Source organism: Schistocerca serialis, chromosome 2 (assembly GCF_023864345.2).
Source record: "Schistocerca serialis cubense isolate TAMUIC-IGC-003099 chromosome 2, iqSchSeri2.2, whole genome shotgun sequence".
NCBI lineage: Eukaryota > Metazoa > Arthropoda > Insecta > Orthoptera > Acrididae > Schistocerca > Schistocerca serialis.
In genome coordinates this window covers 1160193359-1160207218 of record NC_064639.1, presented here as the reverse complement: position 1 = coordinate 1160207218, position 13860 = coordinate 1160193359, and the positions used below count along the sequence as shown (strand labels likewise).

Here is a 13860-nt window from a genome sequence, read left to right as displayed (position 1 = left end):
CACAACTCTTACGGCTATGAAATCGTTATTCCAGGAGGGTCGCAGAGAAAAATTATTTTGGTGAGAACGTTATGTTAAACACCGTCCTTCTTTTCTGACCGGAGACTGGCATTGAACTTAAAGGTATTGCTCTCAGCCATGTTGCACATTTGGGTTTGTGTTCACCAATGTCATTTGTTTTGTAATGCGGGCAACCACAGCCAAATTTCGACATTTTTCCAATTGAAAATTCCGCACTGGCTGTATCAGTGATTTTTATTAAATCTGCGACCGGTTTCGCACCACCCCAGGCAATATACGGTATTTATAACATGGTAACGTTGAACATTGAACGTTGAATGGTGGGGAGTGGCTACAGGGCAATGTTCAATGTTACCATTTTATAAATACCGTATGTTGCCTCAGGATGCACCGATAAGTGGCGCGAAAAACCGGTCGCAGATTTAATAAATGGCTCTGAGCACTATGGGACTTAACATGTGGTCATCAGTCCCCTAGAACTTAGAACTACTTAAACCTAACTAACCTAAGGACATCACTCACATTCATGCCCGAAGCAGGATTCAAACCTGCGACCGTAGCAGTCACGCGGTTCCAGACTGAAGCGCCAAGAACCGCACGGCCACAACGGCCGGCGCAGATTTAATAAAAATCACTGACAGAGCCAGTGCGGAACTTTCTTTGGAAAAATACCAATGTCATTTCTTCTGAGTGATAACGTGGGACATTCCTCTGAGTCGTATGATAATGGTTGAATATTCTATTTTTTTATTATTATCACCTCAGCGGTGGAATCCTTTTAATGTAAATATAGTTTGTTGTTCTTAATCGAAGTTGATTTCGGGAGTGCCAAAGCAGGATACAGTTAACATCACTCAACCGTCATTGTCTTTGTTTGTATTTTGCTGTAATTTTAAACTTTTGAAAAGTTATGGTCAAGTATGTTTGTGCATCTTGCGTATTTTTAGTTTGTATTCAGACTCATGTTTTTTAAGGATCCACATACTGTTATTCTTACTACTGTCTCCGGAACCTTATATGCAGCAAGAACGTAGGCCTACTCTGTTGAAGCAAAATTTGCTTCCTGTTGTCCATACAACAAACAAGGTGCGTTCAATTAGTGATGGAAAATATTATTTTTCGATTTCGGTCGAGAACATGTGGAATTTGTTGCGGGACGTAATGGACTATTTCCGCTTCAGCCCTGACAGTTTCATGAAGTTCCGATAGGTGTCGGCGCTATACGTAGCCTTCAAAATGGCGCCCATAACGGAGGAGCGATCCAAGCAGACTGCTGCCACTGAGTTTCTTTTGCCGAAAGACCAGAGCACCGCAGATATTCATAGGCGCTTGCAGAGTGTCTACGGAAACCTGGCAGTGAACGAAAGCACGGTGAGTCGTTGCGCGAGGCACCTGTCATTGACGCAGCAAGGTGACGCAGACGTGTCCGGTGTGCCAGCTGGCCACACACAGGCGTGAGTGGGTGCTGCAGTGTTGGAGCGTGCGGACACTTAACTTGAGATGACGGACGGATGACACTCCTACCCTTCGCTGCTCAACTGAGGACCTCTGCTGACAGTGCTGACACACCAGTTGGGGTACTCAAAGGTACTCCCTCGCCGCCTAACAGATGATCATAACAACCAACGAAGGACCATTTTCGCGGAATTGCTCGGGCGTTACGAGGCTGATCGTGACAATTTTTTGTCGGACGTCGTCAGGGGCAATAAAACATGGATTCCTCACTTCGAAGCGGAAACAAAACGACAGTCCGTGGAGGGGCGTCACACCATCTCTCGTCCGAATAAAAAGTTAAAAGCCGCTCCCTCAGCTGGTGATGTCATGGCGACGGTCTTCTGGGTCTTCGAAGGGGTTATTCTGTTTGATGTCCTCCCTCACAGTGCAACGCTTAACCGGAAGTGTACTGTGCTACCATCAGGAAATTGAAGACGCGACTTCACAGTATTCATCGGCACAGAAATGCAAATGAAGTTCTCCGTGTCCACGCAGGGCCTCACACAAGGCTGCGCACACGAGAGAAGCTCACGAAAATTCATTGGACCGTTCTTCCTAATCCACCCTTCAGCCCGGAACTTGCGTCTTCCGACTTCCGCCTGTTTGGCCCAATGAAGGATGGATTCCGCGGGAGCGAGTGCCTGGATGATGGGGAGCTCATCGATGCAGTCGGACGTTGCCTCACTCGTCGACCATTGGAGTGTTACCGTGCGGATGTACAGGCCTTCCCAGTAAGGTGGAGTAGGCCTTCACATTCAATGCACATTATGTTGAACAACAGGGTTTTGTCGCCAAAAGAGCGGGAATATCATAGTGTACTGAAATCATAAATAAGACCACCCTGCTTTCAGAAAAAAAAATATTGCGTTACTTATTGAACACCCCTCATATATACGTCATAAAACACTGGGTCAGTAACGATTGTTGTGAATGGAACTGCATGCTGGACTGTGAGAAGGTGTTTAGGAAAGCAGTTTTACACAAGGGTGTGTCCATAAATCTCAGTGTCCAGCTTCTGTGGAAACAAACACCAAACGGAAGGCTCGATACAGTGGCGGATCCTCGCAGGAGAGGACCATTTGGTGGTGTTTACACCGCAGTAGCCGATTCAGGTAACGTTGCCTTTCAGCTTCAGCAGATTTCTCGGGCAGTGTTCCGAAAAGTTTCGGCGCCGAGGTTTATATCACTGTACTAGTGCTTTCAAAAGCTTTCGAATGCTGTTAAGAAAAGTATAGGCCTATAGCTTCATTAAAAAACTGGCCAGGTGTAGGTTCCACACGAATTTAATTGAGCTTACAGACAGTTCATTCATTCCGCAAATCGAGAATTTCGACCATTTTTGCTTTTATCGGCGTTGATACTGGCAAGATATTGGCCCTAGGACTAGTCTGCGAATGATTGTTTCACGTACAATTTGAATCGCCAACTCTATCTGCAGTAAATATCAAAATACGTGGCATAAACGGCCGTATATTTTGACTGCATTGACGTAGAAGCTTCAATTTTCTTACATGTTCAAATGACCATAGACCTTAGTATGTGACATAAATTTCAACTTGATAGGACTACCCGTTGCTGACAGATAGACAGACTGACAGTCACAAAAAATGACAAAATTTTTTTTCGTGAGATCAATTGTCGGTATATCTGAACACTTCTTAAATAAGGAGATGATTCAGAGGCTTCCTTTACCAGGATACAGATTGGCTGGCAGCTTTTCGAGGAGCTCTTTGCGGTGTGGGGGAGTAGCCATGTATGTGAAAAACGGCATCCCATTTGAGTCAATTGATGTTTCAAAGAACTGCACTGAAAAGGTGTTTGAATGTTGTGCAGGTGTGGTTAAATTTAATGCAGCTACACTTCTAACTGTTGTTATTTATAGATCCCCAGACTCCGATTTCACAACATTTTTGCTAAAGCTAGAGGAGGTTATTGGTTCACTTTATAGGAAATACAAAATTTTAGTTATATGTGGTGACTTCAATATTAATTGTATAAGTGATTGTGCAAGGAAGAGGATGCTGGTAGACCTCCTTAATTCATATAATCTTATGCAAACCGTATTCTTTCCAACGAGAGTGCAAGGGAACAGTAGAACAACCATAGACAACATTTTTGTTCATTCCTCATTACTAGAAGGGCATTCTGTTAGCAAAAAGGTGAATGGCCTTTCAGATCATGATGCACAAATTTTAACTTTAAAAGATTTTTGTGCTGCAACACGTGTTAAATATAGTCATCAGCTGTTCAGGAAAGCTGATCCAGTTGCTGTAGAGACCTTTGTAAACCTTATCAAGGAACAAGAGTGGCAAGATGTTTATAGCGCTGATACAGTAGACGATAAATATAATGCTTTTCTCAAGACTTTTCTCGTGCTCTTTGAAAGTTGCCTTCCGTTAGAACGTTCAAAACAGGGTACTAGCACAAACAGGCAGCCTGGGTGGCTGACTAAAGGGATAAGAATATCTTGTAGAACAAAGTGGCAATTATATCAAAACGTTAGAAACAGTCAAAATCTAAATGCAGCAGCCCATTACAAACAGTATTGTAAGGTGCTTAACAATGTTATTAGGAAGGCAAAAAGTATGTGGTATGCAGATAGAATAGCTAAGTCTCAGGATAAAATTAAAACCATATGGTCAGTCGTAAAGGAAGTGGCTGGTCTGCAGAGACAGGTCGAGGATATAGAATCAGTGCGTAGTGGGAATGTCCGTGTTACTGATAAGTCGCATATATGTACAGTATTTAATAATCACTTTCTGAATATACCAGGTGAACTAAATAGAAACCTAGTCCCAACAGGGAATCATATAGCGCTCTTAGAAAAAAGTGTTCCGAGACTGTTACCTGATATGCTCCTCCATGATACTGACAAGAGGGAGATTGGGTTAATAATTAAATCACTAAAGACCAAGAACTCTCATGGATATGACGGGGTATCTAGGAGAATACTGAAGTATTGTTCTATGTATGTTAGCCCAGATCTCAGCCATATCTGTAACTTTTCCTTTAGGAGTGGTCGGTTTCCTGACCGATTAAAGTACACGGTAGTGAAGCCACTTTATAAAAAGGGAGACATTGATAATGTTGACAATTTTAGACCTATTTCTATGCCATCGGAGTTTGCTAAAGTTATCGAGAAGGTTGTATATACAAGGTTACTGGAGCATTTAAATTCACATAATTTGCTGTCAAATGTTCAGTTTGGTTTTAGAAATGGTTTAACAACTGAAAATGCTATATTCTCTTTTCTCTGTGAGGTTTTGGACGGATTAAATAAAAGGTTGCGAACGCTAGGTGTTTTCTTTGATTTAACGAAGACTTTTGAATGTGTTGACCACAAAATATTACTGCAGAAGTTGGACCATTATGGAGTAAGGGGAGTAGCTTACAATTGGTTCGCCTCTTACTTTAAGAACAGAAAGCAGAAGGTAATTCTCCGCAATATTGAGAGTGGTAGTGATGTTCAGTCCCAATGGGGCACTGTTAAGTGGGGCGTTCCCCAAGGGTTGGTGCTGGGGCCACTGCTGTTTCTTATTTATATAAATGATATGCCTTCTAGTATTACAGGTGATTCAAAAATATTTCTGTTTGCTGATGACACCAGCTTGATAGTGAAGGATCTTGTGTGTAATATTGAAACAGTATCAAATAACGTAGTTCATGAAATAAGTTCGTGGCTTGTGGAAAATAATTTGACGCTAAATCACAGTAAGACTCAGTTTTTACAGTTTCTAACACACAATTCAACAAGAACCGATATTTTGATCAGACAGAATGGGCATATTATAAGCGAGACGGAACAGTTCAAGTTCCTAGGAGTTCGGATAGATAGTACGCTGTTGTGGAAAGCCCATGTTCAGGATCTTGTTCAGAAACTAAATGCTGCTTTATTTACCATTAGAACAGTATCTGAAATAAGTGACATTTCAACACGAAAAGTAGTCTACTTCGCATATTTCCATACGCTTATGTCGTATGGTATTATTTTTTGGGGTAATTCTTCTGATTCAAAAAGGGTATTTTTGGCTCAAAAACGGGCTGTTCGAGCTATATGTGGTGTAAGTTCGAGAACCTCTTGTCGACCCCTATTCAATAGTCTGGGAATTCTGACATTGCCCTCACAGTATACATTTTCTTTAATGTCGTTTGTTGTTAGCAATATTAGCTTATTCCCAAGAGTTAGCAGCTTTCACTCAGTTAATACTAGGCAGAAATCCAATCTGCATGTGGAATGCACTTCCTTGACTCTTGTGCAGAAAGGAGTGCAGTATTCTGCTACATCCGTTTTCAATAAGCTACCACAAGAACTCAAAAATCTTAGCAGTACCCCAAACACTTTTAAGTCTAAATTGAAGAGTTTCCTCATGGCTCACTCCTTCTATTCTGTCGAGGAGCTCCTGGAAGAGCTAAAAAATTAAGCAAATTCCAGTGTTACATTGTTGATTTTCTTTATTTAAATTTACTACTTGTCACCTGAATATGTTTTTTTTAATATTTCATTTTATCTGTTTCTAATATCGTGTTATAATTTCATGTATTGACTCGTTCCATGACCATGGAGACTTCTCCTTAATTTGGTCCCACGGAACAATAAATAAATAAATAAATAAATAATAAATATAAATTAACAGTTTCTGACTTTTCCTTTTAGTTGTACTAAAATCTTCCCTCTTCCCAAATTTAATTATTGTAGTCCAACGGGAAGTACTCTATAGGTTTTGATAAGTGTGTGAGTATCAAACAATGTGACATAAACGATCGAGTCCTTTCACTGCATTGACTCAGAGGCTTCAATGTTTTACACTGCCAAGGGACCACAGATCTCAGAATGTGACGTAAATTTCAACCTCATACGTCTGCCCATTCCTTAGAAAAAGGGTATTTAACATTTGGACAATCAGACAAACACATGGACAACAAAGTGATCCAACGAAGGTTTCGTAAAAAGTTAAATGCGATATCGTCCAAAGGCGCGTCGATACGACAGACATCAATGATGCCTCGCTGCGGTCCACAATGGCCGATGGAAGTCGCTTCGGAAAACACGCCCCCTCTCTCAGCACCACAGCACCGTCACACACAGGCCGACATGGAGCCAAGCACTGATTCGCTTTACCCAGTTTGTGACCTCTGATGAAGCAATCAACATCAGCTGGTTACCACAACAGTGCTATTCAAGTGTCAGAGGGAACTCTACTTTAGGAAATGTTGAACTTGTACTTCAAGAGAAGAGTTTGTAATTGTGTTCATCTAGTCGTGCAATACTATTGAAAGACAGTTGTAAATGTTAGACTCATTTCCGTGACAATAGATTGTATAAAGTTAAACGCATATTTTTACCTTTCTTATAATAGAGTGTACTAACATTTCATATGTTCCGACCAGCCATGTCTGAGAGCGATCGAAGAACCAACTGTTACGAGCAGACGATTGTAGTTCCGTCTGGTCATAACATTAAAGAGTATTACCCACATAACAAAATTAAATGCTCATCTACCTACTATGTTTTTATCGAAAACCTCGCTTCGATACCTCGAACCGTTCACGTAGCAACAGGGGTGCAAGACGTAGGTGATTCAACGTGTGTACGTAGCAACTATGGCCCACGCAACAGACAGTAGCATGTAAGTAATGAGGCTGCAAACTTCCTAACGAGATCCAAACGAACATTAAACACAGCCTAAACTACCCTTTTATTGTAGCATAACTTCTTCTTTGGTTACTGCATAACATTAAGCCACATTGCTCTCATCACGACTAATATTTACGGCCACGTCTCAAGTTCGGAACTCATATACGCGCGCTTACTACACTGTACGAAAGAAGTTAAACGCATATTTTTACCTTTCTTATAATAGAGTGTACTAATATTTCATGTGTTCCGATCAGCCATGTCTCAGAGCGATCGAAGAACCAATTGTTACGATCAGACGATTGTAGTTTCGTCTGGTCATAACACTAAAGAGTATTACCTACATAACAAAATTAAATGCTCATCTGCCTACTATCTTTTATCGAAAACCTCGCTTTGATACCTCGAACCGTTCACGTAGCAACAGGGGTGCAAGACGTAGGTGATTCAACCTGTGTACGTAGCAACTACGGCCCACGCAACAGACAGTATCATGTACGTAACGAGGCTGCAAACTTCCTAGCGCGGTCTAAACGAACATTAAACACGGGCTAAACTATTATTCTATTGTTGCATAACTACTTCTTTGGTTATTGCATAACATTAAGCCTTCACGATTAATATGTACGGGCACGTCTAAAGTTTTTTTGGTTATTGCATAACATTAAGCCACATTGCTCTAATTACGATTAATATGTACGGGCATGTCTAAAGTTCGGAACTCACATAGGCGCGCTTACTACACTGTACGAAACAAGTGTAGTAATATTATAAATCAGGACCTTTCACGGGAAGAACTGGCCGTGCTACTCTTACGACTGTTGCAAAATTTTCGCTACCGCAAGTCATTCAGGACCGCAGAAGGTCAGCACCGCGTATCGGCGGCAGATTAAGCGCCGTCCTTGTTGGCCAGATACGAGGAGGTGGGAGGCAGAGGGGGGAGCTGAGCCAGCATCTGCTGCTGCCGCCGCCGCGCCGGCCAGTCCAGTCCAGGCTTCCAGCCGGTCAGTGCTGGACGGCGGTCAGGCGGCGGCGGCCACATGGACGCGTCCAAGCGCAGGGCCAACCCCAACCCGCGGGTCGCCGCCAACCCACTCTCCGTGCTCACCTTCTGGTAAGCCTCCTCCTCTCCAGCCGGCTCCGCTCACTTACGATAGTGCAGCTGCGGTGGTAAGAAACTGAATACTCACACGCTGGATTAAGTCACTTTCTGTGGTTTCTTGACATGCGCACGTGCGTTTCGAATTTGCACTCGTCGTCAGGTGCACCAGACCTTCTATACGTCATGTATATTTGTGTAAGTGATATGATGTTCCCTTTCCACCTTTCAAGAGCACCAGTGTTGGTAATCACAGTTCTTATAATACCGAGTGATTCAAAAAGAAAGAAACATTTCAGTTGTTTATTGCAGACAAACCATAAAACATAGAAACACATTGCACATGTCACTGGATAGAGGACGGTCGAAAGTTTTGACAGTTGCGCTGTTGTTTATTTGTAACAACATCGTAACTACACCACAAGAGAAATCACTTCGGTTGTTGGAATTTGCGCGTTGCTAATCCATTGTTCACGTGTAACGCGCATTCCGTTGTCGATTCAGCAAGAAGCCACCTCTGGACAAGCAGAATTATGACTGGCACACAAAATTCTGGAGAGTTTGTTGCATATGGTTGACCACGTACGTCTGATGAAAATGTCGAGCGTATCCGATATGCGTCCACACGGATCCCTCGGTGGTCTACAAGACGGGCAGGTTAGGAACTTGAAGTTCCTCAAACAGTGATGGTGTATTCTGAAACGACGCCTACATATGAAGTCCTGAAAGGTGCAGTTACTGCAGCAACTGGTCGCAGCGACCATAATAGAAGGTATGAATGTTGCATTTCAGTTGCCCACGATAAGACAAAGGACCCTTTTTCCGTTCGACTCGTCTTATAACACAAAGCGACATTTCATCTACCGATTAAAGAATCTTTAAGTAAGAATTTGGGGGTCACAAAATCCTGGTATCATCACGAACATGAAAAAGACTCACCCAAACTGTGCCCGTTCTGTTCACAAGGTTCATAGACCCACTTTTTTTACAGAGGAACCTGTGACAGGAATGTCATGCCTGGAGATGCTGCAAAATTGGTTGTTTCCTCAACTTCGCGAAATTTCCAATTATTTCATTTTTATGCCTGACGGCGCCCAGCCTTACTTTCACCTCGAAGAGTGGCGTTCATAGCAACACCATCCCACAACGTTGGACTGGAAGAGGTGGCCAAGATCTTGTTCATTGCTTTTGGCCTACCAGGTCACCAGACCTCACACCATGCATTTTTTTCTGCGGGGTTATATTAAAAATAGCGTCTTCGTCCCTACCATGGCAGCTATTTTCAAGAGCTAACGATTCGATAAACAGAGAGCCGGTGATTCGTGTGTGGAATGAAATAGACTACCGTTTCGATGTATTTGGAGCAACGCATGGCGGTCATGTATAGTATCTGTGCGAACATAAAACTTAGAATCTTCCTCTATCCAGTAATATGCGCAGTGTGTTTCTGTCATTCATGGTTTGTCTGTAATAAACAATTGAAATCTGTTCTTCCTTTCTGAATCAGCATGTGAATTTTGATGAAAGTATTAAACGTATACGACAAGCATTTGTTCGTTGCAGCGCTTGAAAAGATCTGTGTCAAATGCGCTGCAGAAAGGGAAGAAAATTCATTTCGTCGTTTGTGAGAAACTTAGAGCGTTTGTATACACTGATGAAAACCGAGCTGTATAAGGTTTATTTGTATTCTACGCTTTCATTGAAGACTGAACACTAAATATATCTGTACCAAAGAGTAGAAAATGTGGTGACAGATGCATGGAAGATGTCCAATGTCCAATATGCTGACCCGATAAAATAGCAAAGCCGAACTGCCTCGAAGATAATCTTCAATAGCAGTTCGACGACTCATTTGTTCATATGTACACGCAAATTCCTTTCAGTTTCTTAACTAACGGCTTTCATAGGACACTCGACGAGCGCTTAATTTTGTCTTAAGTAAGTGTGTACGTTACTTCACATTTTACGAAAAAAGACATCAAAAGAAAAAAAATTGGTAAGAAAGGAGAGGGTTGGGAAAGCGAATTTTCCCACCTTATACAATCGCTACGATCACGTTCTCTCTTCCTCTCTACAGTTCAAAAGCGCGATTATAACACGTTATGTCTGCTTTATTGACTTCATTACAATCACAACTCCTACATAAGGAATTCCTACATAGACAAAACATAAATATCTGTCTAATGTTCAGTGGTTCACGTAAATCCTTCTTGTCGATGTACTTTCTTTCTGATGAGGCGTCAGAGTACATCCTTCTCTCCTTTATATGTTGATAGCGTGTAGTTCTTTAAATCGAACTACATTTGAATCTTCCTTAGATAAATCAGATTTCACGATAAATCGAATAAATTTTGTGTGTTTTGGTACACCGGATAAATCGAAGCGATTGTCATGGCAGATCGCTCTGCAAACACACTATAATTCGAAGTTAGCAGCTAACACTCGGTAATACGTAATACGCGTTACGCGTTCAGGTGTTTATTTTGTCATACACATCTTCACGATACTCCTTTGTTTTCTCAGCAGTCCATAACTTAACTACAGCACAGAGTAGTTATGAGGCTGACGTGAAGTTACCGATTTTCGCAGAAAAGAAGCAGGTTACTGAGGTCTTGCAATGTGGACCGAAAAAGAAAAAAAGGATGTAAGCGAAAAGTTTTAGGCTTCCGTCATCGGCGCTGTCGATAATCCTGTAGCAGAAGATAAGATTGCTGAAAACATAAGATACGGAGTTACCCCCTCTTGAAGAATGCTAACTGAAACAGCATACTCAGTGTAGAGGACAAAACATACCTATAGGAGGTCATAAGCTTAAAAAGGGCTAATCATTCGTTATTACCCTGCGCCTTGAAGGGTTCACAGTTAGTGAGGGGTGCCTCACTAACATTTAAAAAAAGACATACTTCCGTTTTTAAGAACATTTGTGGAGAAAAATGCAAGCTTTAATGACACTGTTTGTTCGGCATGGAAAAATGAATGAAACCGAGGTTTTCTTGTATGTTCTCGCTAATGGATATGTGTCTTTCGTTTTAAATGTTAAATAAAAATAAAGTGGGCAAAATAATCTTTCTGCTAGTTTGAGTTCTAGCTGGTACTTTCTGCCGCTCTTTGTAAGGAAACAGCATGTTTTTGAAACTGCAGTGGAACTACTTAACTAAATTTTTTATTTTGTCTTTTTCCGATTCCACCTGTATCAATCAAACATTCGTTGAACCGAATTATCAGTTATTCGAACTTCTTGTGATGTCACTTGAACTTCAAAGTATAGATAGTCGAATATATGTCTTTTAGAAATCTCTAGAGTCTGAATAATACTTCGGAGCTACGTGTTTTTCAAAAAACTAGTGGTTCAAATACCAGTTGGCGTGGTACACACATATACAAGGGTTGGACAAAAATGTGGAAAAACAGGAGAAAACATGCTTGAGCGTGGAGATGCGAATGCTAGCAGGTTGCGCTGTTGTACATGAGTACTAACGGCGCCTGTGCAACGTCCTCAGTACGTTCGCCAGTGTCAGTCGTATTCAAAACAGTGTGCTGTGTAGTTGCGAGCGAATTATGTCGGAGCTAAGTGAATTAGAAGGTGGGCAAATTGTTGATGAACGTTTGTTTGGTGGGTGCTTCCGTAACCGAGGAAACCGAAGCGTTGATGTTCGAAGAGGCACCGTATCCAAGATTTATATCGCATGCAGGAAGGTGGGAAAGCATCATCCGTAAAGTCGCAACGCTGCGAAAAGTGTGTGTTGAGTGATCGTAACAGCCGATCGTTGAAAAGGAGTATGACGAATATTAAGAGGACGACGGCTGCAAAAGTCACTGCAGAGCTGAATACTGCACTCGCGAACGCTCTCAGTACGAAAATAGCGCGAACGGAACCCCAGATTCAGGGAACTGCAGGACGAGTTGAAATTCCAGAAGCAATCATCAGTGATGCAAGTGCCCGTGGCAGGAAAACGTGGTACCGAAGACATAAAACCAAGGCTGTGGAGCAACGGGAGGCAATCATTTGGTCGAATGAGCCTCGTTGCACTCTGTTTACAACTTCTGGCCGAATTTACGTACCGAGAGTGAAACATGGTGGGGGTCGGGTGGTGATTTGGGCAGTCACGTCACGTCGTGGTATCCAGTGAGTTCCATTGGTGTTCTCCAAGGTCGCCTTACCGCCAGGGAGTATGTGACTGTTTTGGGTGATCGGGTCCATCCCATGACATAGTGTTTGCTCCCCAATGGTTACGCTGTGTTCCAAGACGGCAGGGCCCATCTTCACACATCTCGCATCTTTCGAGACTGGTTCGGTGAGCTCACTGACGAACTGCCGCGTGTCTCCCGGCCACCAGTCATCCGTTCTCAATGTATTTAGCCCTTGTGGCCTACTTTGGAGAGAGCAACGCGTGATCGCTACGTATCTCCATCATAGTTACCTGAACTCGCCACCATTTTGCAGCAAGAATGGTGTGAGATTCCCTTGAAAACCATACAGGACCTGTAACTAAGCTTGAAGAGATGTATTCCTTATATTCAGTCATTCATGTCACCTGGCATAATCTAGTGTTGTAACTATAATACAGACACATCTGATAATGATATACTGTGCGACGGTGATAACACAATGTTATGTAAAATCCTACACAAGTACTACAGATAAACTGAAACAGCAAGCACAGGAGCATAATGACATGCAGATCATATCATCTTGATGATTCAGAGGGATCAAGGCAACCCTTCGTCCTATAATCTCCGGGAAATATGGATAGATTTATACTAGTATAAAAGACCAGTTCGATGAGCAGTAAGTTTAACAAAAATATCATCCGTTTACAGCATTATTTCAGTAACGTCCTATATCACTGTAAGATGTAGCCGTAACGCCCTTTATAATTATAAGACGCAGACATCCTCCTTAAAAGCAAAAGAAATTCGTGTCACAAAAACTTAACAATAACAGGATGTGGTGACTTATTTGTTCTAAACTATTAGAAAGAGTCACAACAGACGCAGATTGTTTCGACGTACACTGTAGACTTATGTCCTCAACAATATTTATGCTTGGTGAGTTGTATCTTGTCACCACCTGTACCGACACGAGGCTCTGGTTCTGAGCACTATGGGACTTAACATGTATGGTCATCAGTCCCCTAGTACTTAGAACTACTTCAACCAAACTAACCTAAGGACATCACACAACACCCCGTCATCACGAGGCAGAGAAAATCCCTGACCCCGCCGGGAATCGAACCTGGGAACCCGCCCGACACGAGGCTGTGCCATATTTTGCTTATTGTTCTCACACTCAGAAAGATGTCTCTTAATCTGCAAGGAGTGAGTCCGTCACTTCGTATTTAACTGAAACGAAGGGAACAGCCATGTTAGAGGCATCGTGCAGTTTTCAAGATGAATTTTCTTCTCAATGCGAAAAAATTACTCTTGTTCTTCCAAAGCAAGATGAGCAAGATGTATGAAACAGGCGAAATACCTTCAGACTTCAAGAAGAATATAATAATTCCAATCCCAAAGAAAGAAGGTGTTGACAGATGTGAAAATTACCAAACAATCAGTTTAATAAGCCACAGCTGCAAAATACTAACACGAATTCTTTACAGACGAATGGAAA

General features: G+C 42.1%; 1 protein-coding gene across 2 annotated transcripts in view; it reads left to right on the top strand.

Moving 5' to 3' along the window:
• The window catches only part of LOC126458620 (ATP-binding cassette sub-family C member 4-like), a 312931-nt gene that overhangs the window by 53401 nt on the left and 245670 nt on the right, over positions 1-13860 (top strand). The window contains exon 1 of one of the 2 annotated variants that reach the window (XM_050095786.1): positions 8147-8264. The exons of the other annotated variant lie outside the window; for it this stretch is intronic. Within the exon in view, the coding sequence (XP_049951743.1) occupies positions 8191-8264 (74 nt within the window). The 5' untranslated portion in view covers positions 8147-8190. Of the gene's footprint in view, positions 1-8146; positions 8265-13860 lie in introns of those variants that run through there. 2 annotated transcript variants of the gene reach the window in all.